This window comes from Gorilla gorilla, chromosome 6, assembly GCF_029281585.2.
Source record: "Gorilla gorilla gorilla isolate KB3781 chromosome 6, NHGRI_mGorGor1-v2.1_pri, whole genome shotgun sequence".
In the NCBI taxonomy this organism is placed as follows: Eukaryota; Metazoa; Chordata; class Mammalia; order Primates; family Hominidae; genus Gorilla; species Gorilla gorilla.
In genome coordinates this window covers 141,555,785-141,583,615 of record NC_073230.2, presented here as the reverse complement: position 1 = coordinate 141,583,615, position 27,831 = coordinate 141,555,785, and the positions used below count along the sequence as shown (strand labels likewise).

General features: G+C 47.0%; 1 protein-coding gene across 2 annotated transcripts in view; it reads left to right on the top strand.

Annotated features, from left to right (window-relative positions):
• Positions 1-27,831, top strand: part of PLXNA4 (plexin A4) — a 451,337-nt gene that overhangs the window by 80,486 nt on the left and 343,020 nt on the right. For both annotated transcript variants that reach the window (XM_055392292.2, XM_055392291.2), the window contains exon 3: positions 4,998-5,180. In XM_055392292.2, coding sequence (XP_055248267.1) covers positions 4,998-5,180 — 183 coding nt within the window. The remainder of the gene's footprint in view (positions 1-4,997; positions 5,181-27,831) is intronic.

Here is a 27,831-nt window from a genome sequence, read left to right as displayed (position 1 = left end):
GTTCTGTAGTGCCCTCAGCTAGGAAGGGCCCTCCATGGTGATCCAGGCCAGTGCTTCTCAAACCTTAGCAAGAGGGGGTTGGAATCACCTGGAGAGGTGTGAAGATGAAGATGTCTGAGCCTCCACCCAAGACTTTTTAATCCAATATGTCTGGGGTGGAGCTCAAGAATTTGCATTTCTAATGAATAGCGCTCAGTCTCCTGGATCTGAGACCATTCCCCTGCTCCTTCAGTCAGCTTTGTGACCAAATGTCTATCTGATTCTGGAAGATATTTGGGAAGAACTACCTTTGCTATTTCATCTTCACAACATTAGCCCCTTTAATTTTGATGATACCTCTGAGATAGATACCATGAATTTCCTCAAAGATGCTGAGACCCGCAGAGGTCATCTGACCCATCTAATGACAACAAACAACAAGAGTGAACACTCCCATAGAACTAAGTGCCAAACATTGTTCTATATGTTTTAAATTATTTAATCCTCACCACAGTACAACAAAGTATGTACTATTGTAATAATCCCCATTCTACAGGTAACAAATTAAGGCACAGAGAGGTTAAGTGACTTTCTCAAGGTCACACAGGATTAAGTGGCAGAGTTGGGATTCAAACCTAAGCACTTTGGTTCTGGTTCAGTACTGTTAGCCACTGTGAAGCTCAGGCTTTTATTTAGCTATCTATCCAACGAACCATCCATCCATCCATCCATCCATCCACCCATCCACCCAACCACCCAACCACCCATCCACCCATCCATCCACCTATCCATCCATCCATCCATCTATCCATCCATTGTATTAGCCTATTATAAGCCAGGCACTAAGCTAGGGGTACAAAGATGCATAAAACGTGGCCCCTGTCCTTGAGCTCATAGTCCTTGGAGCACAGTGGATCAGCCATCTTAATTTGCACCCCATGCATTCTATGAGGACATTTGAGCCAGTGAAAAAAAGATCCAGATTGCTCTGGATAGGGACCCAGAGAGTGTGGCCCTCTCAGGGCTTCTAGGTCTGTCCACAGGGTTGTCCAAATGGGCTCCATATAAATTCTCATTTAATGGGCGCTTATTTCCTTTCCTTGTGAGAGTAGAGTTGCTCTCTAATAAACAAGGGTTATCATAACCATGGCCAAACATTTTGTGTATTTGTGGAGTGACAGGAGGCCAGCCCCAGGCCTAGGGCATGGCTGGGCTCCTGATAATAGCAGAGTCCAGACCTGGCTCCTCTGGCTGTGGCTCTAATCTCACTGTTAATGGGGCCCATGGGAAGGCTCAGCCAGGGCTGGAGCAAACATTCTCTTCCCCCATCACCCAGGTGCTCAGGAAGCCACATCAACCCTCACCTGTTGAAGGCTTTCACCAATTAGCCTCCCCTTCCCGGGCCCAGGCAGCCCTGTCATCTGTTCTCTACATGTCCACCTCCCAGGTCTACAGGCCCTGGGGGACCTTCCCTCCCCCTGCTTCAGGTACTGTAATTAGCTGGTGGTTTCAGCTCAGACCCAGCAATGCATACTGTGTTTGCAGTGCATGCTGTGGTCAAGAGGCATGCTAGGACCACACCCTGCAGCCATTCTACCCCTGTTCCAGGCAGAATTTCTATACACAAAAAATCAACACGAAATATCTTACATTGAAGTGCTTCCCAGCTCACCAGGTGCCATCGCTCCAATAAGCTTACCCGCTCTATAGCCAAGGAAAGTCAGGTTACAGAACAGTAGGAGCAAGTTGTGCAATTGGGAAGCAGCTGAGCTGCCATTTGAACCCAAGTCCTGTGATTTTTCCACTGTTTCAATCTTAAAAATCCCTCCCCCATCACCCCAGATTCAAGGAAACAAAGAGCAGGGCCACCTCCTGCCACAGCTGGGGGACCTCAGCAATCATGAAGACCTGGAAGGTGCTTGGTCAAAGGCCTCAATGGCACCTTTATCACTTGGGGCCCCATTCAGAGAGAGAGAAGCCAAGCCATGGGGAAACTTAGGGAGAAATCTGTCATTGTCCCAGATCTTGCCTGGGCTTCTTGCTGCAAGAGGTTCTGCAGAGGAAGAGAGTCACAGGTCCCTGACTTTCTGGTTAGTGAATGATGTAACCAGCCAAATGTATACTCTCTTTTTGTATGTGGCTGTTGATGTGCTTCTGTCATGCCCAGCCAAGGGGAAGAATCGTATTCAGTAATCCTGACCACTCAGAAATGCAATTTTGGGAGCTGAGAGGCCTGAAGCCTCCTCAGGCTAATGAGGCCTATGTTTGTGGCAGAGGTGGTGGGGAACTGTGAAACATGGACTCCCTTTCTCCCTGCCTCAGTGTCCCCACCCTGTGCAGTGTGAACAATCATTCAGCCACATCTACTCGGAAAATGGATCATAATGGGTGATGTACAGCGTTTGCGATGCCAGAGGTCCCTGCAGCACAGTTTAAGCCTGAGAAAGTTGGGGATGCGAACTCCTTGTGAACCAGAAGCAGGAACATTCAAGGGCCACGAGGACCCCTAGCACCCCAGGCTGCCCTTGGAAGGCCTGGCAGGTTGCCGTGGTCATATCCAGCAGGCACAGGGCATCTTCTCCCCTTTGCCTGGATTTGTCCTTCCTTTCTTCTACTCCTCCCTTTAACCCTCTGCCTCCTGTCTCCTTCCCCATCTCCTTATTTAGGGAAAAATGGTAAAGATCAGACTAAATCTTGAACACTCCCTTGTAAATTTGACTCCTATAATTTTTTGTTTGTTTTTTTAGTAGAGATAGTGTTGGTCTCGAACTCCTGACCTCAGATGATCTGCCTGCCTCTGGCGGGATTACAGGCATGAGCCACCATGCCTGGCCAATAATTTTTCTTTTTTTTTTTTTTTTTTTAAGGGAAGGGGAGAGAGCTGTGTTTGGCCTGGGCTGGTGGACCAGGCCACGCAAGAGAGGCCAGAGGCTATCAAAGGCCTGGAGTAGACGTCTGCTCTACACGTGGCCTGCTCAGGCTTGCCCACACTCTCCCCGTTTTCGCTCTGACTGTCCCTACCCTGTAGGAAGAAGGGGAGCCATCAGAGAGGCTTCAGATGCTCAGCAGGTCACCTTCTCTGGAGGGACAGTGCCTGCCCGCACCTCTTCTGGGAGGGAGTGGAGGAGCCTGCTGGGGCCAGGTGAATGCCTGTGGCCTGATTTCACACACTCCCTGGCAAGAGCCTGCCTGCTGTTCTCCAGATGCCCTTTCTTTTGGCTGGATTGAAGCCTTTAAAAAAGTGACACCTTGTATTTTATTTCACCCCTTTCTCTGCAAAGTCCAAAGACGTTTACAGGCACGAGTGCAATAGGCTTTATGGTAGCCCATCAAAGAGCGGGGATTGTTTCCGTCATCTTTATAGAGCAGAAAATAAAAGCACAGGAAAACGGAGTAACTCTTCTGAGACCACATAGCCCTTCCAAGACACGGTGGAAAATTCACCCCAGAGGGGTGTGTGTGTGAGACCCAAGCTGCTTGTGGGGAGTGCCGAGGGCTTTTCACCAGCTACTACCAGGGTCTTCACCACTCCCCAGCACCCCAGAGCCCAGCTGAGACCCTCTGTTTCAAGGGGGACCTGATGGCCTGGTATAAAAAAGAGAGATTCCACTGGAAATACAGTGGGGGAACTGGCCCCAAAGCTCCTGACTTCTGAAATTATACTTCCTGGAGTCAGGAGCAAGCGAGTCAGGGTCAGTATCTCACAGGATATCTGGAGAATATTCTCTTTAAGGAACACTAGTAGGTGTTGCAGTCAAAATGGTTTAGCAGCTGGGTGCAAGGGCTCACACCCGTAATGCTAGCACTTCGGGAGGCTGAGGGTGGTGGTTGCTTGAGCTCAGGGGTTTGAGACCAGCCTGGGTAACATGATGAAATACTGTCTCTACAAAAAATACAAAAATTTAGCCAGGCATGGTGGCACATGCTTGTGGTCCCAGCTACTTGGGAGGCTGAGGTTGGAGGATCGCTTGAGCCTGGTAAGTCAAGGCTGCAGTGAGCCATTATCATGTCACTGCACTCCAGCCTGGGTGACAGAGTGAGACCCTGTCTCAAAAAAAAAAAAAAAAAAAAAGAAGAAAAGGTTCAGTGAATAAAATGTTTAGGAGAGGCTGAGATAAGGTTAAACATACTTTTTCTTAAAAATACTTTTCAGACCTTTCATGTAACTAATCGTTATTAATCTCTTAAATGGTGTTAAAAGGCTTCCTAGAAATTTGCCTGCAGAGCCCTTTTATGTAGAGCATATTGGGGACCTGGGTTTCCATGGATGGCACTTTGGGAAGTGCTGGTGTAGGCATGGCAGGGCCAGGGCTGCCCTTCTTCACAATGCTCTAAAAGACACAGGGAGCCTGAGGTCGGAGCTCATAAAGCACCAGCTGTGGCACATTGAGTTGAATCAGCACATTCCTTCCCCCATTGCTCCTTTCCCCAGCTGATTGCCTGCACATGCCTCTGTTGTGATAGTGCTACTTACATGCTAATGTTTTCAGTTCCCTAGTCTACACTTTTGAGTCCTCATGTGTGTGTCTGCTCCAGATATGGAGACCACATCCCTCTTCTGTACAGATATGAAGACCACATTCCTCTTTGTGTATAGATACGGAGACCACATCCCTCTTGTGCCTGAGCAGAGCGGCCTGGAGCCTCTGCTCATCTGGGCTGACCCAGGGCTTTTCCACGTGAGGCTTTTCCACGTGAGGATGATGATGATAATAATGATGGACAAAGCTCCCAAGATGGCGCTGGGAGGGGTTGGATGAGGGGCAGAGACACACAGATTATGGGGAAAGGAGACCTGCGGATCTGTGTTTTCTGCCATGTCCCTGCACCTGCCCACTCAGGTGACTCTTCACAGGTCACCTAGTTTCTCTGGAGTGGCGTTTTTCATGTAAAAAAGAGGGATTGTTACCAGATGATTCATCTCTAAGGATTCTTCTACCTCCATAGTTTCCTGACTTAATATCTCTGCCAATTTCCTTGACGCTCCCTTCTAATTTTTCTCTTTTTAAAATTTGCAGCTCTTAACCATTGACGATAACTTCTGTGGCCTGGACATGAATGCTCCCCTGGGAGTGTCCGACATGGTGCGTGGGATTCCTGTCTTCACGGAGGACAGGGACCGCATGACGTCTGTCATCGCATATGTCTACAAGAACCACTCTCTGGCCTTTGTGGGCACCAAAAGTGGCAAGCTGAAGAAGGTAGGAATGAGGTGCAGTCCTTTTGGTTACTGTGAAGACAGTCTGTCCCTCCTGGGCTGGATGTTATCTTACGTCTTTTTGCTAACTGGGGCGTGTGGGCAGGTGATACAGATTTGAGCTAAGGAGATACGCTGCTGTTGAGGTCATGATGATCATCTTGTCCTTTCTCTGCCTCTGTGCTGAGGTTGTGGAGTGAGTGTTTGGATTCACCTCCTCCCTAGAGCTGGTGTGCACATGAGAGGTGTCAGACCAGCCTTGCAGTGTTGTTCTAAATGGTGTATGCTGTGTTCAATTTGGGCTTGTGCCCTTAAGGCAAAGGCTTTATTAGGTCTGAGCAATTGGGGAAGGTGGGCAGGGGGAAGGGACATGCCTGTTCCCCTTGCTCCAGCCCTTCTGGCTGCTGCATCATCTGGAATGCATTCAGGGAACAGATGGAGGAAAGTGCAGACCTATTAAAGTTGCAAATGGGGCCCAGAGCCAAGTTGTGGGCTGAGAAAACCATGGGTGCAATGGGAACATGAAAATTGCTCTGGTGAGGTCAGATGGTATGATCTGGGGACCTGACTTTTCCCCTGCATCTTCCGGAAGCTGGCAGGTTCTGGGGTCCTGGGCGATCTTGGCTCATCAGCTGTGTTGGGAGCAGTCATCCGCCCAGGGATGTTTTGTGTTCAGGCTTCTCATCTCATGAGTTGGAACTGGCCCTATAGTACATGCCCTTCTTGATTGGGTTAAAAGTCCTTCTAAGGTGGTAGGCAGGAGGTCCTGTTTCCTGTTGGCCAATAATTGCATTTTAGTCCTTTCCCAGGAAATATTGATGATTCCATGTGGAGCTCTTGCTTGCTTTATTTTGGCTTCTCTTGGGGTTCTCTGGACATTGTGTGATTCAGATTGAGTAAAGATTGAGACTAAGCCTTAATCCCTCCATTTCCCTTTGCTGTATTTCTGGCTGCTAGCTTTGGATGGTCAAGAGGAAATGTTCTGGGCATACTTAGAGGACTATGCCTATTTTACCATCCAACAATGTAACAGCCCAGCAATCATTTCTGTTGGCATCTCTGCGGACAGGTGGTGTGTCTGGAATGGGAGCATGTGGAGGACAAGAGATGGGCACCCCAGAGTGTGTTTGTGACTTGGGAACTTGTGTGTGGAGTAATTCTATGGGTAATGACTGGGAAAGAAAACAATGAGCACTGGGGAAACACCATGGTACTCTGCAAGAATGGTGTCCATGATGTACCACACAGCAGGTGCTGCTCAGGAGGAAGTAACCGCCTAATTTGAGTGGACCGCCTTCAGTGTCACAACTAAAAAACAGCAAAATCATTGTGTACACATTTTTAAGAATTGTATTTCATAATTCCCTGCAAAGAATTCTATTTCATACCTCCGTTCTGTGAAGAAAATGGTAAGCGCAATGGAATCTTTCCTTGCTGCCTCAGGCTCCTTGTGATTTTTGTTCACATATTGAACTGAGTTTTGTGGATGCCCAGGGAAGACGCTGTGAGACATGGGCATGTTATCCCCACACAGCTCCTGTGTCTGATTTTTGCCGCCTTCCCGGGTCTTCCTCTCATGCACTTGGCCACTCATCACTTCCAGTTGCTGCCAGGAATCCTGGTTGACTTCAGCACCTTTCCTCCTCCCTCATTCTGCAGCTTCCAGCTTTGGTGGGCTAGGAAACCAGATAGCCAAACTCTGAAATTGTGTCTGACACGCGTCACTCCACACTGAGGAGAAAAGTACATGAGCTTTTGGGCAGGTGAATCAGATGGCTCGATTCTTCAGTAGGATTTGGCAAATTTGGTCTGCTGGAAAAGTGAATTCTAAATACCGGGGGCATTACTGTGTACAATTCATGCACTGAGACCTGCTTCACCTGCTGCAATGGGTGAATGAGCACAATTAAGAGTAAATAAGTCAGCAAGGCAGTATGGGGGATGCTTTAACTCTTTTCTCCGGTGAGCTCAATCTCAGTGCAATGTAGAAGTAACTTCCTGCCTTGCCCTAAAAGAGTCTTACCCACTGAATTTCCTACCAGCTGCCAGAGGACCATTTACTAGCTGGCAGGATGGAGTAGACCCTGGATGAGTATTTGCGTGTGTGTGTGTGTGTGTGTGTGTGTGTGTGTATGTGTGTGTGTGTGTGTGTGTGTGTGTGTGATTGTCTGAGCTGGTTGGGCAGTGAATGTTATCAATGAAATGAACATTGAGAGTTCAGTGCACATAACAAAACAGTTATTTTCTCTTGGAAAAAGGAAGGTGTTTCCTGACCATGGGTGCATTGTAAACCCAAGATAGTCAACTTGCATTTTTGTGCTGTTGGTCCAAGGGTGGGTTGAGGCATTTGGTGACTGGTACTCTCTTGCCTGTGGAAGCCTGTCCAAATCTGTTCCCCGACAGGGAGGTCAAGTGCAGCACCATGAGTGTGGGATCAGGACACCCCCAGGAGCCTGGGCCAGCAAGGCGCTCAGAGACAACCCTCCTGAGGCAGGTGAGGACAGAGTCCAGCAGTTGGTCAGGCAGGCAGTGACAGGCGACACAGGCAACACCCCACCAAGGGGCTGGGGCTTCATAAACCGCGGCCGGAATTCCCATCTTTTACTTTGGTAGGTTGATATAAGAACAGTTCTGTTTCAGCCACCTGGGATATTCTATCTAATTTCCAGAGCAGTGGTGGGGCTGGTGAGGCATAAACATTTGAAAGGTAAGAGCGCAAGGGTCAGTTGGGGGGAATGAGCCTTCGGTCCTCCCGGGGAAAGCCAGGCCACTGGGGCGGCCAAACTTTCTGCTCTGCAGGCTTGGAGTGGTAGCCTTTTAATGGTTTTGCTCAAGCCCGGCTCCCGTGCCTGCAGACTCAGCACAGCTGGCCCAGGGGAACAGTCTGAGTTGGGAAAGGAAGGCTGGGCTGCCGAGTCTGTTGTTTGAAATAATAAAAAGCAAAAGTGGCCCATTTATTTATTTTTTTCTTGAACAATAGAATTCCCCACCCCCACTCACTCACTAAGCACCACTCCCCTTTCCTTGTAATAATTCTGACTTGCTTTTCCCAGAGGTTATCAGGACCACAGTCACCTTTTGGGCAGAGGCCCAGCCATGACAAGTTGTGGAGCTGCAGGAGGATTTTGCTGGAAGTTTTGCAAGTGACTGAGGCCAGGGCGTGAGAATAATGGAAATCATACTGTAGCCATAATTACAGAGTTGGTTTCTCTGAGCCCTGTAATGATCTCCTGTGTGTATCAAGGACCTTTCAGAGTTCTTTACGGTATGACAAGAGACTGGAAATGGGGGTAGGTGGGCAGGAGAGAGCTTGGGGGGATGCTGAGAGTAAGGGTGTTTGCTGTGGGTTTCAGGGGTCCAGGAGCTAGACCGAGCTATCCGTGGGCTGCTCTCAAAATTACTTTTTATTTTGCTTGAAAGGCATGAGTCCCAATCATTTGCAACCTTGTCTTTGACAACCGTAATTTCACTCCTTTAGTGTACACGTCACATGAAGCGGGGGGAAAGGAGGTGAGGAAAATACCAATTTAGATGTCTTTGATGTTTTCTGATGTGTGTGTGTTGCGGATGGTATTGGCAGCCTCTTCCTGTGGTGAGCTTTAAGGGTATGTGTGTTAAGAAATATGACCTATAAATATTAGAGTCATAAGCAGGTGTCTAGGAACTTAGCAATAACCTGCAGACTGTTAACATTTCCACTATAGGTAAAAATCGTAAGGCAAATGCCATCTTGACTGGCTTTAGGGCCAAGCAAACCTAAATCTTTGGCTTGAGTCGGGACAATCAGCTCAGTGTTGTCTCAGAAGCACGAGATTTCTTTGCTTGAATATTTCTGCTGGAATCTTTTCCCTCTCTCGCTTTCTCTGCCTCTTGCTTTCCTTTCACTAAGCGATCATTTTTATGGCTGCTGTTCAGTGGTGAATTACTGCCTGACATTAGTGGGAGAGACTAATGTTCATTGTGAACCAAAACATCATAAACTTCCACTTGAGGTGTGATTGCTCCTCTCGCTGGTGATTGCATCTTCCCTGGATGTTTTTGCTAGGTTAAACTGTTCACACCTAAGGGGGTGGAGCGCTGTATGGATGTTGGTTAAGCGGAACTCTGGCTGGCCCTGCTATTAGCCTGTTGTGGGACATGCATCCATGTGTCTGTGCACAGACTAATCCATACCAGCCTGTCTGAATAGGTACTGGGTACACATTCCCATGAAGAGGCAATAGGAGTATATAGTACAAAAACCATTCTTATTGGGAATTGTCATGTAGATTAATTTAATCTTCCTAATTTTTTTTTCTCAAGCCTGTTTTAAAATTAATTTGCTTTTGTTCCCTAGTCCTTCGGCACAGGTCCACAAGGGGGAATCACCCAGGAGTGGACTGGAGTGGAGGGAGACCCACCTGGGGCGAACATTGCTTCTCAGGAACAGATGCTGTGTGTGTATCTTCAGTGCTCAAGTCACAAAGCAATATCAGATCAGAGAGTCCAGCCTCTGCTTTGTTGCTTCCTAAATGTACCTGGGAATTCTTCCTAAAATTACTCTGGAAATTTGAATCCACTTTAACTAAAAATAAATATTCATAGCACAGAAAACCCTGCAGATGGATGGAAGTGTCAGGAAATCAAATGGAGATACAATGTTGGAACACCAAATAGACTAGGAACATGCGGTTAGGGCAGAGGGCATATGTATTTGATACAGGGTTCGGTCAGGTAGTTCTGTTGTGCTATATGTTTCTCCAGCCCAAGCTGCCATGGGTTCATATGTGATTGATCACAGGCACAAAGGGAAAGAAATGCAGAAGCATCAGGGCTGACCGATTTCCATGACAGGAAAAGACCCTCTATTTGCTATATTGTGTCTGCATTTTCCATCCCTGGTTTTGCAAATATTAAACCTGCATAGACCTTACCCTGTGGGTTGTGTGAAGGGGAGGCTGAGGTTGAAGGGCTCCAGGCAGAAGATCCCACAGGTGTGCCAGCGTGCCACCCTCCCTCCTCTGATTTCACGTTCAACCACAGACAGACGGCATTCTGTCGTTAGTCTTTCCAGCCTGGGAATTCTAAGACTGGCCCTTCAGACTGATCTTGCCTCAGACCAATGTATCCACTTCTCATGGGCCTTCCTCCCACCTCGTTTCAATCTCTTCTGCTATGTTTTAAGCTTTCTTCCCAAGTTTTACTCAGTTGATTAAAAGAGCAACTAAGCTGGTTGATATCCTCTTGGACATATTTTATATTCTTGAACACTATTAAGCCCTCACTCAATCACCCTTTTGATGTAAGTGTGGCCACACTGGCCCTCTTTTCTTATCTTTTTCCATTTCTCACTATTCTGCCCTTGGGCCCACCCACCTTCCCTGCACATCCCTGGGGGATCTCGAGTGGTCCCTCCGTGCTGACCTGAATAAACCCGGGGAGGTGTTCTCATCGTGAAATTTCTACTGCAGCCAATAGCTAGGCATTGTTGCATTCTCCTCCTGGCTTCCTCCTGAAACACACATTGAAATCCCAGCAAAGAGTTTCTCAGGAACACTTGTCATTCTGTTTTCCAAGTGATCATTGCTAGTGCACATGATTTAAAGAGATAGTCTTAAATGAGCTTTGCCAATTCAAGATTTATTGATACATGTGCCACTTTTTTGAATCATATGTGTGTATATATACACACATTGGTATAGAAAGATCCTGATCAGAAATTAAAATGCAAACACATTAAAATTGAAGAAAGTGCTGCACAAACACCCCAAATCATAGAGCGCATTCAGTCAGCTGATACACAAATGTCAGACGCACTAGAGGAATTTATCCAGTGACACATGCAATTGAAGTAAAATATTGTGCTTTACAAGAACATATCATTAAAATGAAAACTAGCAGCATATTAGGAGTCTGGCCATGTAACCAAGACAACAAAGATGGGAAAGGATGAAAGACATGATGTACAGAGGAAGAGGGAGGAGGCAGAGGCAAGAAGAGGGAATGAGCCCCCAACCATAAGTGGTCCTTTTACTGCTGGGCTCACACCTGCTAGACTCTGGATAGGAGAATAGAATCTTGATGTCAATACCAGTGAAGACTCCTAGCGAGGGTAGAGCCAGGGGAGGTCTTTGTTACCGGCAATTGCTATGATTTCCTCAGCCACTCTGATGGGGAAGGCAGTGGCAGTTGGACCAATTCACAGCCCATGAGTTGATGTTCTGATTGGGGGTCTGCTGAGAGTCCATACTTGTTCTTAGGGAACTTCCTGGGAATGTGTCCACTGGGCTTGCTTATTGATGATGTCATGGTGCTGCTTTTCTGAGCAGTTCTGGCTTCTCATAGAAGCATCCATGGTGACTTTTTAAAAGAGGTCTCTTGGCCGGGCGCGGTGGCTCACGCCTGTAATCCGAGCACTTTGGGAGGCTGAGGCACACAGATCATGAGGTCAGGAGTTCAAGACCAGCATGACCAACATGGTAAAACCCCGTCTCTACTAAAAATACAAAAATTAGCCGGGCATGGTGGTGCACACCTGTAATCCCAGCTACTCAGGACGCTGAGGCAGGAGAATCTCTTGAACCCAGGAGGCGGAGGTTGCAGTGAGCTGAGATTGCACCATTGCACTCCAGCCTGGGCAATAGAGTGAGACTCCATCTCAAAAAAAAAAAAAAAGTTTCTCAAAGCTCCCACACTCACTCCATACCTTCTCTCCTGGCCCAGGAGACACAGGTGTATTAGTTATCGATTGCTGTGAACTACTCCAGAACTTAGAGGCTTTGAACAACACTTATTATCATACATACAGTTTCTGTGGTTCTGGAATCTGGGCATGGCTCAGCTGGGTCCTCTGGCTTAGGGTCATGGTATTGGCTAGGGCTGCAGTCATCCCACTGCTAAAGACCAGAATGGGGAAGAGTCTACCTCCAATGTCACTCCCGGGTTTGTTGGCAAGCCTCAGGTCCTCACTTGAGAGATCCCTACATTGCCATGTGGGCCCCTCCATGAGGCCACCTACACAACAAGGAGTGCAGCAGCAGGCTTCTCTAGAACGATGTCTGAGAGATGGGGGCGAGAAAGAGGCTGAGCAAGGTGCAAGCCATTGTCTTTTTGAAACCTGGTTTCAGAAGTGACACCCCATCCCCTTTGCTGTATTCTGTCTTAGAAGCCAGCTACTGGGTCCAGCTCACACTCCAGGAAGGGACTCTGTAGGTCATGAATACCCAGAGGTGGGGATCACTGGGGGCTTTGTTGGAGTCTGCCTTCTACATGAGGGCTTTGTTTCTCAGCCATTGAGGGGACTTGAACCCATACTTTCAAACTTCAAGTTCATTTTTAGTAGTGTGGAAAAGGACAAAGCCTTCCTCAGGAACACCAGTGGCCCAGGCACTGAATCCTGTCTTTTGGCTTGTGGCTTTGATTGTGCAAACACAGTAGAGAATCCAGAGGATAAACAGGAGGCTGTGAAGCAGTTGCCACACCCACAGGACCAGGGGTGAGGAAACTTCCTCAACAAGTTGGCCTGGGGACTCAGCAGGCAGTCCCAGGTGCTCCGTTCATCTAGAGAGAGGGCAGTGCTCGATGATGGACAAGAGACGCTTAGATTTTGAATCAGTAGCTGCCGAGAACTCTGTGTGGCCATGGAGAATCCATATCTTCTGCCTTTGGCCTCTGTGGGGAGGCACCCAGCATCTTAGGAAGGGGTCGTTTCCTTAGTGTTTGGGGCTGGCAGAAAAGAGGTGGTGCAGAGGGAACTACTGAGCTTTGAACACCGTGTAGGCACCAGGATTGTTCTAGATGTTTTCACATGTTACTTACATTGATTGTCACATGTAATCCTCAATGTTTTTTTTGGGGGGGTAAATGTTACACCTTCCATTTTACCCAGGAGGAAAGGGGTTGGGTAACTCCCCAGAGGTCACACGGTCTAATCTGAGGTTGTCCTGGGACCCGTATCGAGTAATATCACAGACTCTACCTAAGGCCTGGCTCCTGGGCTGTAGGGTAGGTCACCTCCCTGATGGAGGGAGGAGGTGGTGGCTGGACCTCTGGTACCTACCCTGGAGCCTGTTGCTCAGAACCCTCCTTTCGTTCCCTCTGTTCTGTCTCTGCCCTGTCTCAGGCCCTGATGTCCATGCTAGGGTGGTTGAAACTGATTTTCCCCTCTTTAATGCATCTTCCTGGGATGGATTAAAGAGAGGAGCACTTTAGGGACACGAAAATCAGTTTGGATGGATCCTAGATGGCAGATTCAGCTTCCTAAAGCAGTTCTAATCCTCTCACCCTTGTCACCAAGAAAAACAAAACTGGACTTGTCTCATCCACCCTTCTGCAGCCCCTTGCCTGTAGCTTTGCTTGCATGGAAGTGGACCCGACATGCGGAGGACTCAGGTCCCTGGCTCAGCCATTCAGCCTCAGCTGGCTGCCTCAGCCTTCACGTTTCGAGTCCTCAAGGGCCCTGGCTAAATTTAAATACCAAGGAAGAGGCTCCCACCTTAGAAACGACGGGACTCCTGCCTCCATGGCTGCTCTCACATCACCAACCTGCCTCCACGGGCAATTTCCTTCTGAGAGCAATTATGCTGGAGCTTGGATCCCGTGGCCGAGTGGGAGGTGGCCACGGGGAGGGGAGGAGGTTTTCCAGGAGGCAGCCGAGCTGTGCTTTTCCACTTACCCCTGGCCTGCTGCCTGGGACAGACTGGGCCCATCTTTGTCTTGGTTTCTCACCGGAATTGTCCCTCCTAGAGCCTGTGGGACTGTGTGCTGTGGTTCTGGGTGATTTTTCCTGTGACGGGTTATCCACGGTCCCCGTCTTGACCCATTTGGAGGATGGCAGCTTCTTCCTAATCACGGGTCATTATTGCTTTGCAAGTGCTCTGGAATGGAGGGCCTAATTAGCCAGTCTCCTTGTGACTCCCAGTCACCTGGAGCACTTGTCACCACCAGCACATCCAACCTTCTTTTTCCTTCTGAGTGTCTATCCCCGAAACCTGAGCTTCTCGGCTCTTCTCACAATCCTTTGCCTACTTTCCTCACTTTCACCCCCTCCATTCTTACCTTTTCCTTCCTGTCACTCTGTAGTATTGCACTTTTAACTTAGTGAAGGTGTGCTCACAAATGTTATCTTGACCAATTAATTTGCTCAGGATGATGTGGGGTTAGGGAGGCCTGAGGCCGTGTTGGCTTTGCTATTTCTTTATAGATATGGGGACTTGGGGGAATAGTATGATTGAATGGGAGGTTAGGGAGACTATTTCAGAAGTGTACATAGTTCTTTATATAGTCAAACCTCTTTTTAAAAAAATGCAAAGAGGCCAGGCGCAGTGGCTCATACCTGTAATCTCAGTACTTTGGGAGGCTGAGGAGGGTGGATCACTTGAGGCCAGGGGTTTCAGACCAGCCTGGGCAACATGGCAAAGCCCTGTCTCTACTAAAATATAAAAATAAACAAAATTAGCTGGGAATGATGGTACATGCCTGTAGTCCCAGCTACTCCGGAGGCTGAGGCAGGAGAATCGCTTGAACCCAGGAGGCGGAGGTTGCAGTGAGCCGAGATCGTGCCATTGCACCCCAGCCTGGGCAACAGAGTGAGACCCTATCCCAAAAAAAATGATTAATAAAAGAATGCAAAGAATCTACAAAGAGCAATCCTCTTCCCCCCTCAAACCACTCCTGGACACCCACTGCCAGGCGGCATTCTCTCCCTTGCTCATTGTGGGGTCCCGGGCTCACTAAGGTGTGGGTGGAAGGCCGTATTCCCCTTGCCCTGTGTTATGGCACAGCTGCATGGGGACCCAGCTCTATTTTGTTGGCTTCCTGGGTTTCCCTTATGAGTCCTTTTAGGAAAGGCTCTCCAAGGGTTGCATCTGTGAGAAGCGGGTGTTGGTTTGGGGTTTTACCCCACCCCTAGTCCCAGTTTTCCTTTTGGGGACTTTTTTTTTTTTCCAAAGAGATAGGATCTTGCTCTGTCACCCAGGCCAAAGTGAAGTGGTGCTATCCTAACTCATGACAGCCTCAAACTTCTGGGTTCTAGCGATCTACCTGTCTCAGTCTCCCAAGTACCTGGGACTACAGGTATGTGTCACCATGCTCCACTAATTTTTAACATTTTTTGTAGAGATGGGGTCTTGCTACGTTGTCCAGGCTGGTCTTAAACTCCTGACCTCAAGCAATCCTCCCACCTCGGCCTCCCAAAATTCTGAGATTACAGGTATGAGCTACCATGTCTGGCCATGAGACTTTTTTGAGCTGCCTTCCAAAAAGTTTCTCCCCTACTGGAGAAGGCTTCTGAGGCTTTGGGGCAAGGAGGTTGGAAGGAAAGAGATGGGTTGTCTTTCTGCTTAACCACTTTTACCTTCCCACGAAGATATGAGTATTCTGGGGCTGGAGGTGGCTAAATCTGGGTGTTCCCAGGTACTGTTGGACCTGAGAGGCCAGAATGATGTTGAAGCCACCTGACGACCTGCCCTCATCATTGCATCCAAAACTTAAACAAAATCCTACTGTGTTCCAGGTATTCCCATGGGAGTCTCAGATACAAATTGTCATTTTGGCCTCTAGGCAGGATTCTACCTAAGATCATATATGGGTGCCTTATATATATCGTGGTTTTTTATAATAATGAAAATGATTAGGTATCTTCAGTCTACCTTTAAAAATCTGTAAGTCAATACATTCTTTACCTTGGTCTTTCTGCAACAGACCAACATTTCCTCCAGTGATAATTCAGCTCTGTCCCTTTTGTTCTTCCTTCCCCCACAGAGCATAAAACTTATCCATGATTTTCTGTCTCAGACAGGATTCCTCTACTACAAGTATCACTTGTGATGAGTAAACATATTTTTTTAAATGTTGCATGTAATTATAACCATATTTTCAATGCATCAGGTTAGCATACCTGGAATATTTTATTTTATTTCATCTTTATGATCAAAGTTGTTCTGGGTCTTTTCCCAGACATACCGGACTTGGGAGAGAAAGATACATCTTAAACCTCACTTAGAGAATGAGTCTTTCTTAGATCCAGGGAGGTTTAGTTAGGCAGTGTTGGCTTACGCCCTAGGTGGCCCTGAACTTGTACAATGTTGACCTTAAGTAGAGCTAGTGTGGCAGCTGGGGACCCTAGAGGCTCTGTGACCTAGAAAGGGCCATGGCTGGAGGGATGCTGATAGTACTGATGGCTTCCCTGCCTCAACCAGGCTGTGGGCTTCTTTATCTCATTTTGGGTAGGAAATGTGGATTCATTGTAGGAAACTAATCAATCTCTTTCTAAAATGGAGAATTATTTTCTAAAATTAATAGCCTCATAATGTATCCATTTTATAAATTTGGTTTTTATTTAGCCACATTTTGATTACCCCAAAATTATAGGCAATAGAAGCTTTCAACATTGTAGCTGAGATGTTTTTCTGAAAGGAATTTGTTCATTTTCTTCACATAGAAAATACAGTTCATTAATATAGCTGGATCTATTTCCCCAGTGTGTTTACACCTTCTTCCAATTAAACTGAAGGTGCCCCCACAGTACTGCCAGAAGGTAACAAATGCTGAATAAGAAAATGTATTTGAAGATGGACCACTGGGGCTTAGGGTCTTCTAGTGCCTGTGTGCGTGTGTGTGTGTATCAGCTAGCTTAGACTACATTATGTTGCAGTAACAAATGACCCCCAAGTTTAGGTGGCTTACAACAACAATAACGAAGGCTATTTTCAACTCACGTTCATGTGCACCCTGGGCTGGCTGCAGCCCTGCTCCATGTTATTTATCTGGGAGACTTGGAAGGGCAGCCCCTGTCTGGGACATGTTGATCTCATGGCCAAAGGAAAAGAGAGATGGCAGAACCGTACCATGGTTGTTAAAGCTACTGCTTGGTGGCGGCCCACTCCCATTTTATTGGCCCAGCCAAAGTGAATGGTGTGGAAAATATAACCCTGCCTGGAGCCTGGGGAGGGGGCTGGTGTGTATGTATGCAGGGAGGTGGGAGAGAAGGGCAATGAATATTTTGTGGATAATTCTGTCCATACAGTTTATCATAAGGATTATTTTTGTGAACATCAACATTCAGTCAAGAACTATCTTCTTGGTCATCTAAAATGCGCTAGGCACTTCTTGACTTAAAGAGCTTGTGATCTCTTCTTTGCTTAGTATTGGAGAAGATGTGCAAAAAATATAGGATATGGCTGATTTTATATCGTCAACCCCAGATATAATGTTGAAGATTTTTAAAAAACTAAATCCTCTCTCAGATGATTTTCCTGTGATTTACTTTTTTCCTCCTAAAACTGAAACTGAAATTATTCCTTTTCTTTCATTAGTCAGGCTCTGAATGTTTGTATCTCCCCAAAATTAGTTTTGTTAAGAGTGAGGGCACTTTTCTACTTAAATACAATGATTAGATTGTGTTCAGCAGATGTCTCTTGGATAATTAAATTACCCAAATTTATGGAAGCATTTCTTTTACCTATAATTAAATAAAGTTTCCAAATTAATTTTCCCTAAGTAATTTAAGCTCCAGAGATTCCCCCACTTCCCCTCTGAACCCACCTTGCCAACCATGGGTTCCAAAAATTTCACTCTGGACACAGGCAGGATATTGCCCATTAAATTCCATTTCTCAGGACAAGGAACCCAAAGCTGTTTACTGACTTAAAACAAGCTCACATGCCTCCAATGTCAGGGTTCCCTGGCAGCCTGCTCCTCTCTGGAAAAGGCAAGAGACTTGCAGAGTCAGAATCCTGAGTGGAGGAAGCTATCCTGCAGATTGCATTGAAAAACATTGATTTTTATCTCTCAAAGTCATTTTGTAGACTGCCAAGTTTTTGGCCAACATGTCTTAAACTCGCATCATATTGATGATGCCTGGGGAAGCATCAGTCATCCATAACTGGGTACCATAATATGTATTTTCATGGCTGAGCTGGTGACAGCAATTGCAGGGGCCTTAACAATCTGAGAAAGCTCTTAAGGAGTTGCCCAGTGGCTATTATGCTAGGAGGGGCACTTTGATTCTGTCTAAGCTCTTCACCTTCTATTTTCAGGTGGATAAGATATACTCACACATGCCTGATTCTGTATCCCCTCTCCATACACACATCCATAGTCATAAACATGCACAAACACCCAGCTGACACACACACCTGTGTTCACCCACGCACAGGGAGGCACCCACACATGCAAGCATAGGAACCGGCAGAGCCTTCTCTGCACTCAAGCCTGGGGCTGCTCCCGCTGGGCTCTGCCTTGCATCCACCTCCCTCATGTTCTCTCTGGGAGATTAGCAGCACACCACCTAATCAGTTTACCTCTGACTCGCCCACTTTGGCTTCAGGATGATGACAGAGTAGAGCTATTTAGCTGTCAAACGCCCTGACCATTGCCCAGATGGACAGTGCCTCAACCACCAGAGTGGCTTCTTTCTCCTCTGGGTGTGGGGGGAATCAGTCTCCCAGTTGCTTTTTTTAAAGTGCTCCTTGCATCTGCCTTCAATTTTCATGTTAATGTCTCTTGCTTGCTGACCTCGCTTCCAGGCAGCCAGCCTAAGTGTGAGTCCCATAATTAGCTTAGTGATAATTTAATCTCTCTGCCTTGAATCTGATTGTTTCTGAGGGAGTTGGGTCAGGGGAAGGGGGACCTTTATTTCTCCCTTGACCTGTGCTTTTGTCTGGATTCTTGTTCTGTGCGGGGGCAGGGGCAGAAGGAAGCAGTGGGATTGGGGGATGCAGTGACAGAGCGGTTCCTGGCATCAAGGGTAGATACTGGGCAGGAAGCTGAAATGAAGTTCATCTCTATCTCTAACCTTTTCTCTCTTAGAGGGGGTTCCATTTCTTTGTCCTCATTTCCCACTAAAACTGTGAACACATGTGAGTATGGGCACATAAAGAGCTCTAAGATGCTTGGAGCTGGGGGGCAGCTTGAAAATGGGAAATCAATGTGCTTCCTCTGCTGGTCACGGCAACCATTCTCTCAATCCCAAGGAGGGCTGGGAGGGGCAACGGGAGCTACTGTGAGCCACCCTGCTGCCTCCCACTACTGCTCCTACGACTCCTGCAATCTTCATGCCTGGGTGTCTGCCCTGGTCTGTGTCTGGGGCCATCCATCCCTCTAAACTGTTAAGAGCCAGGCCTGGGTGTGGCTTCAAATCTTGGAACCGACATCCAGGAAATCTTAACTTTGTTTCTGGCTGCACTTCTGGTTTGGGACGAATTCTTTATCCACACGTATGTCACCTTTGGAGTAATGAGCATATTAATGTATGCACCCTCCCTCCATCTCTCTTATGAATGAGCTGAGGGTAGTGAGACTTCATGTCTGTAGAACATTCTTTAATTCACCCAGGAGGAAAAAATTAAAGCAAATTAAGAAGATGGCAAGGATCCATAAGACTTTCTGTGTTTAAAAAACTTCTAAGAAGAGTCTTCAGACTCACAAATGCAAACAGCCATGTGAGCCCAGGCAAGGTAGAAATGCAGAGGAGGGGAAGGTCTCCAGAGGTGGGGCTCTGCAGGGGAAACAGCAGATGCTCCAAATAGATGCACTAACCAGTTCTGATAGGATTTAATTGTGTGTGTGTGTGTGTGTGTGTGTGTGTGTGTGTGTGTGTACATGTGCTCAATATCTCTTTGGGAGAACTTCGGAGACCCCAATGAAGAAGGTGAGATGTAATTCATCACCTTGGCTACTCACTGAGTCCCTATAACATGTGCGGTGTTGTAATTGGGGTGAATAACCTGGGTGAGGGAAAGCAGGACGGGCGGGGCAGGCTCAGCTCTGCAAGGCTTAGGTTCACTCTTACTACCTCCTGCAGGCTGGAAACAGGGGCTTTGATTTATGAGCTCACTTTTAATTAAAAGAACTGCAGAAAAGAAAAATCTCACGTTGCCTCTACAGGATAAATGTTTTACAATCTAAACTAATTTTGTGTCTTTCCCAAACACCCCAGTGCTGCAGCTGGTGTGTGCGTGTGCGTGTGTGTGTGTGTGTGTGTGTGTGAGAGAGAGAGAGAGAGAGAGATCTGATCTTGGCTCAGCCCTGTGGGTCTGACCCCGTAAGGATTCTTTGCTCCCACTGCTAATGCTGCCTTTGCCTTTGGGCTCTGCTGCACAGCCCTAATGCCGCCTTCTAGGTGTTTATTGTCCTGTTTTGTTTTTTTTTTTTTTGCCATTTCTGTTTGCAGCTTTCTCTGAAGTCTTCACTTGAAGAGATGCTGTCAGTCCTGTTCTAAGTTGCTTGTTGAACTTTCTTTCCTTTAACCACAATAATGTTCATGCTGTCTTTGGTGGGAGAGGTTTTATTTTGGTGGCCACCCCAAATTCTCAGTACATTTTAATTTCTTTTTTTTTTTTTTTTGAGATGGAGTCTCGCACATTCTAATTTCTCTGACAACCCCTCATTACGTTCCCTTGGCACTTCCCAGTATGGAATTTATTAGCTTCCTAGCCCTTGTTCTCAGGGAGCTGATCTTCTCTAATATGGCTGAAACTGACACAGGAGTGGCCCTGGTGTGCTTGAATATAAACCTGGCCTTTTTAACGTGACAATATTTATTTGCCATCACTATCCATCCCCATTAGCAGTGTGATACGAACCACTCTTTTTGGAGGGTCTTGCCTTCTGTAAGTACCTATGTTTATTTGACATTTAGAAATGTATTTATTTCTTTGTGAGAGGTGTCAAGTCTGCTTTTCTTAGTTATTTTCATACCTTCCTTCTTCACAAAGGTTCATGGGATGCTGTCCATTAGCTACAGAAGCAGGAGACAGGGGTCCCCATCCCAGCAAAGGACCTGCCGCCACTGCCCTCCTGGGACTGCTTTTGGGAAACACTGGGGGAGCCGCTGAGGCCTCTTTGCTGCAGGAACAGGAGGGAGAATCTGACCACCAGACACACTAAGAAACTGCAGGGAAACTGACCAGCAAAAGTGTCCAGCTAAGGAAGCCAGAAAACCAACTTCAGAGCCATGGAGAGGCAGCTTGAGCCAGTGGCAAGATTTGGGGTTTGCACCTGGTGACAAGTTCTCATCTTTTTCTGCCACTGACTCACTGCAAGAGACAAGGGATCCTTGCCCCCCTTTGCAGGGATTTGGTCTTATTTTCGGTAAATAAGAGGGAATGTGCCCCCACTCTCTCTACCTTCTGCCTGCTGCTGCATTTGTAAATACTCTGCCACATAACATCCTGATGTGGGCCTGACAGGAGAAGCTGTAACTCCACAATGATAATGTTTAGTACTGTTTGTCACTCATCTCAAACGAAGTGTGTCCGTATCTGTGGACCTGTCCTGGAACTTCAGCTCACTGTGCCTGGGGTTGTGGGGACTCTGAGGAGAGCAGGCTAGTAATGCCCCAGACCCCCCAGCCTGTTCCCCACTGGCCACGCCCTCACCATCACCTGTACCTACTCCTTGTGGTCTTGGTGCTCCCTTTTAGTGAGCTGAGAGAGGGGCACTGTGCCTTTCACCTACATTATGGGACTAGCAGTGACGTCCACTTCCCAGCTTGTCCAAGTGATGTTTCCCTGAGCCCTGGGGCTGTTCTGCAAGATGAGATCATTGGTGCTAAATTTGTCTCTGCTGACAGCCTGGAATTGGGTTCCATAGCCCCAGCAGGCTGGGGAGGCGGTCGGCTGGGGGTGTGTCCCGTGCACTGCCCTGGCTCCTGCCATTGCCCCTGCTGCTGTCTGTTGAGAGAGGCTTCCTTCTTCCTCTGAAATTCTTACCTCTCTCCTTTCAGCTCCCAGTTTCCTTGTTCTAAAGATTTGCATTTGTGCCCAAGGATGGAATTAAAAATATGATAATCATAAGGGAAGCCATGGTAGATATGAAGAATCCAGCAAAATATAGATAATTGATGCTCTTGTGCAACTGACCAGAGCAAGTTAAGAAACAAGCCGAATCCAATAAGGAAAATATTTCTGAGCGAGAAAAGATCTGGATTTTCTTACCAAAAGACCTTGCTAGGCCCCAAGAAAAATAAATGAAGATATGGGGAAAAAAGTATCAGGGCAAAATTTTTTTATTTTCATGATCAAAAAGCAAGTATGCAGATTGAATCTGAAGAGGAAAGAAAGGTCAGGGTGGGCTCAGATTCCTCAGACTTCTGAGGCTTGTAGACGATAATGGAGCGTGGTTACAAGCAGACTTTACAGAGTGTTTCTGCAGAGGACAAGTTCTGAGAAATACTCCTTCAGAAAAGTGTTTTGGCTTTTGTTTGTTTGATCAAACAAGTTTATGAGATGCTGCAGGTGTGTCCCCTTTTGGGCAGTTCAATAAAGCACGCTCGATGTATTTTTAAATTCTGAGAAAACAAACAAGCCAGCAAGCATACCTGGTTCCAGTAAGAAAGGCCGTGGCCCTGCTTGTTTGTTCTTCCGTGTACTGTTGTTTGGTATGGAAAGCGAGGTGGCTGGTGTTTTACAAGTCCATGTGTGGGGAAGTGGGTGAAGGGGGAACCAGAGTTTGAAAGAGCGCCACTCCTCCTCCTCCTCCCACTCCAAGGCATCTGTGGTCTATCCTTCTGACAAGTGATGTTTGGAACTCAAACGGTCCCAGGGATTAGAAACAAGATCTAGAAGGCCCTTTAAGGAACCAGGGCCATTTGAAACTGGAGAGAGGAGAGGACAGGCTGCTGCTGCTGTCCTGGCGAGGAGACTGATGAGGAGCAGGGCCAAGGTGACCGCTGGGAGTAACAGGTGAGGTACCCCCATGGGAGGACTCAGCCAGCAGCACTTTCAGAGAAGTTGGGCCATGAAGGGATGAAGGAAGAGGGGCACCTCACCAGGAACGGGCAGTGTATTCCATTCCTAATGCTGTTGTCACAAATGACCACAAATTTACCAACTTCACACAACACACACAACGGTCTATTTGTATTACACCGTTCTTGCAGTGCTATAAAGAAATACCTGAGGCTGGATACTTTATAAAGAAAAGAGGTGTAATTGGCTCATGGTCCTAGAGGGTGTATATCTGTTTGGCTCTGGGCAGGCCTCAGGAAGCTTACAGTCATGGCAGAAGGCGAATCGAGAGCAGGCACGTCACATAGATAAGGCAGTAGCAAGAGATGGGGGAGGTGCCACACACCTTTAAACAACAAAATCTGGAGAGAACTCTCTCACTATCACAAGAACCGCACCAAGGGGATGGTACTAAACCATTAATGAGAAATCCACCCCATGATTTAATCACACCCCCCAAGGCCCCACCTCCAATACTGAGGATTACAATTCAACCTGAGATTTGGGCGGGGACTCATATCCAAGCTATGTCACAGTTCTATAGGTCAAAAATCTGACATGGGTCTCACTGGGCTAATCCAGGCACTGGCAGGTCTTCATGCCTTTCCAGGAGCTCATCCCTTTTTGGAGGTTCTAGGAGATAATCTATTTCCTGTCTTTTCCAGCTTCTAAAGGCCACCCACATTCCTCGGCTACAGTTCTCTTCCTCCGTCTTCAAAGCCAGCAGTGATACATGTTTTTGGCCTCTCTTTCATAGTCAAGTCTCCCTCCCTCTGACCAAGGCTGGGAAAAGTTCTCTGCTTTTAAGGACTCATGTGATTTGAGTGTGCCTACCTGGATAGTCCAGGCTCATCTCTCTTTTTCAAGGTTCTTAACTTCATGATATCTTCCAAGTCCCTTTTGCCATGTTAGGTAACCTATTCGCAAGTTCCGAGGATTAGGATGTGGACATCTTTGGGGAGGGGGCATGATTCTACCTATACAAGTGGAGATTCCTCTAAAACATCTGCAAAACTGATTGGGGATAGGTGTGAAGTTTGGGGGATGGCATTTTGGGACCAGATAGGTCTATTGAGAGGCCCACATCCAAAGAGAAGGTGAGAAAGTTTTTACAAAGACTGACAATCCCACCAAACTTTGCCATCATTCCCAACTAGAGCACTTCAGGTCCTCTGATCCAAGCCAGACGGGGTGAGGACAGGCCCCCCTTGTTTCTGAGCCCAGTGAACTCTACTGGTCAAGACAACTGTCAGCTCTCCCTCTTGGATATTTATTGAGAGGGGCCCTCTGTAAACGTCTCAGTGTCATTGACTTTATTTGAGGTTTCATTATATACAGAGTTTCTTCCCCTTGGTTTTGGAAGAGCTTTGGGCATAAAAAGCTTTTGGGAAGTTCATCTTTGTCTTAACTGGACAAGGCAGAGAGGCTTTTGGTGGCTCTGGCATGTGGAACAGCTACTAGAACCCAGTGAGAAGATCTGCCACTGAACCCGACAGTATACAGGGCCAGTTGTGACAGTGGCAAATGGTGTCCTCTCTCCCAAAGGGGAGTCACCACCGACCTTGGTTGTTTACTGATCAAGGGAAACTGTGACTGACCAGGCTTATGTTGTGTTTTGTTTCTGTTTTCCTCTGATAATTTCCTGGCACTACTGCCATCTTCCGCTTAACAGTTACTGTTGAGCAAGATGTGATTTTAGGCAGTATGTGATGATCAAATAAGGAAAAAGTGGTCTTTCTATTCTTGGAGATTTTAGGTAGACAGAAAAATTAGAATGGACGAATGCATTGAGAAACCACAGAGGTATATTGGAATGAGGACCCATGGGCTACTTTCTCACTGAAAGGGCATGTTCTCTGCTTGGCTTTGCAAAGCATCCAAATGGAGCCCTGTTTCAGGAAGGCTAAGAACTCCACGATCAAATTATTGAAAGTCAGTCTTCAATCCCAGGGTTGAGAACTAGAACTCATTTCCAGCAACCAGGTGAATCATCAGCTGAGGCTGGGTCTGCTGCAAAAGTGGAAATGACTTCCAATCAGTCAGGGCTGGGAGAGGAAGAGAGAGAATGGAAAATGAGAAAACAGTGAGCAACTACTCCATGGTGAACTTTGTGCTATCAATGCTTTACACATGTATGGTCTAAGGCCCTCACAGCAACCCTGCAAGGTGAGGATTTTTGCTCCAATTTACCTTAAAGAAACTTACATCCAGGGAGGTAAGGCATTTCTTCATCCACAGACTCCAAAACCCATGCCATTGTATTACATCGTGACATTGTGCCACTGCTCCCTTTTGGACCTAAAATACTTTTTTCTTTTTTCTTTTTTTTTTTGGTTGGTGTGCATTTCAGAGCTCAATTTAGTTTCCCTACCAGATACCCAGCTCTGTAGGGGTTAGTCTGAGGGATATGTGGATACTGAGGCTCTGGAGAGGAAGCACTTGGTACTAACATCTCAGGTCGCCCTCCAGGCTGGAAGCTTTCGAGCATTCCACAGGCCATGTTCTGTGGTTCAGAGTGGACATTTTCTCAGTGCCTGTTGAAATTCCTAGACGCTCACCCCAGACTTCTATACTTATAAGATTGAGCTCCATTTCAAGTGGGACTGTGAAAATGAACAGCTGATGTGTTACATAATTCCTTCTCTCCTCAAATGTGTGTATGTAACAGTCGTGCATAAATATTGTGTGTGTGTATTGTGTGTGTGTGTGTGTGTGTGCGTGTGCATATTGTGTGTGTTGAAGGGAGGGAGGTGTTCCTGGAAAAGTGGAGGACGACCTGTCTGCCATTTTGGATAACTTATTTCAAAGCATTCTTCTCTCTTTCTCCTCATCTTATTCTACTCCTACATCTGCAGGAAGAGTGAGAGGGCCACAGAGCAGTGCTCTAAAAAGGGACGATAGAAGCATTGCCTGCCCCTTCGACTGCCTGTTCTAGTTTTTCACCATAAGGCTAAGACTTCCCCACCTGACCTCAGCTCTTTGGATTCTTGAGATGAGAATTTTTTCCTTCAGGGTTCACTGGGATTGAGTTTGCAAGGTAATAACATTATTAGGAAAAATTATTGATATAGAATACATACGGTATATGTATAAGCACCAATTTACAAAATAGTAACTGGGGACAATTTCTAAATCATGTCCTCTAAATATGAATTATATTTTAAGTTTTCAACAATACCATCTGTCTGTGTGTGTATGTGTGTTTGTGTGTATGTGTGTGTGTCATTTAAAGCCTTGGCAGTTTGAATGTAAGATTTGTCTATCTCTGTTGTAATTACTTGAGGCTTATCTTAGGCCCAGTTGATACCAGATTACAGGGTTTTTTTGTAAAACTTTCTCTTATTCCAGAGAGCTAAGGACTTGGGGGGGGGGGTTATTCTAACTCGGTCACACCAGGATGGATTGAGGAGTGCAGCCAGATGTACCCAAGGAACTACCCAGTGAGCCAGCTGGAGCTGCGTGCATGTGTGTGCAAGTGTGAGAGCCATGTGCAGTTACTGCTGATGGCATTAGAGGGGACAGGTGTTTCATTAAGTTGGAGAGATTTGGAACATGTTTGCCTTCCAAAGTGAGCCAGCAAAAGGATCCCACAGCCAAGAAGTGTGTTCCTCGGTAGTGCTGCCATCCATGGATGGTCTGTTTCACCACTTGGACACCACCATCCTGAATAATGAGGTTATTTGAAGTATTAGAAAGACCAAAACAACTTACTCCCATACCACCTATGGGAATATTCTCTTAGGCCATCATGGGAATAGGCTGGGAGTCTGGGTCTCTAGGTTCAACGTCTTTTAATTTTGTGATCTTTGGCAGTTACTTTGCCCTCTCTCTGTGTGTTAATTTCCCACCTTTGAACTGAAGACCAGAAAATGTGCTTGGGACAGGATGTGCTTAGGACATGCACTGGGACATGATGCCCAGCTGAGAGGTGTGATCTTCAAAGAAGTTTTTGGTGAGTACCATTGGTGAGCAGACCAGTTTTCAGAGCCTAGGATGGGAGGGTCAAGTTGTATGAAGCAGTATAGTAACAAGGCCAAGGTCTTTCACGGGTCCCCTGCAGGGGGACAGCAAATACCTCTGGCCCACGGTCTCAGGCGGAACCCTGAGCTCTTGCCTAATGGGTCACCTTGGCTGTGAGGGACTGTGACGGACTCAGCTCTGGAAAAATAATGCAAACTCATCCCCCAATATAGGTCAATTACCCTTGCACCTCTTTTGGCCCCAAGACCAGCCACTCTGCAGAGCTGTGGAGATGACCCCAGAGAGGTGGGCTAGGAGCTCCTCATCTTATTTTGTGACTTGATGAATTGGGAGACAGGCAGCCTCAGGGGCTGTGGACTCTCAGTCCCCAACCCACCAGTGACTTCTCAGTCCCTCTGAGGCTTTACCATGTGTGGAGCAAGTAGTGTGCAGTTTACCTGACGGGGCTGCTTAGGGAGTCGCTAATGATCATGGAGGGCAGCTAAGGCATAGCGGCCATGGGAGCTTCTCTAAGAGGTTAGAAAACATTCTAGTCAGGCAGCTTCCCCCAGCAGGAGTCTCCTCTAATCACCCAGAAAGCCCAAGAGCCTGTGAACAGGCAATTGCAACTATGGTCCTTCATTATTTAAGCTTCTTGATAGATGGCTCTGCAAATCTGCTAAAAGAATACAGGGGGAGAACTTAGAAAGTGATTAAAAGGTTAAAAAAGGAGGAAAATGGAGAGAGAAGAGAAAAAGAAAAGATGGAAGTGGAGAGACTGCCCCCGAGGGAGGGGGTTACACATAGAGAGAATTGCTGTGGGGGTGCTGTTCGCATCCCACTGCCACCAGGGGAACTTCATCCACCCACCTCCATCCTTGCATCTTGGGAGGGCTGGACCCAATGGGGCTCAGCGTGAAGGGGGTTTCCCCACGGCAGTTCCAGCCAACACAGACTGCAGGCTTACCAAGTGTGGATGCTGCTCTG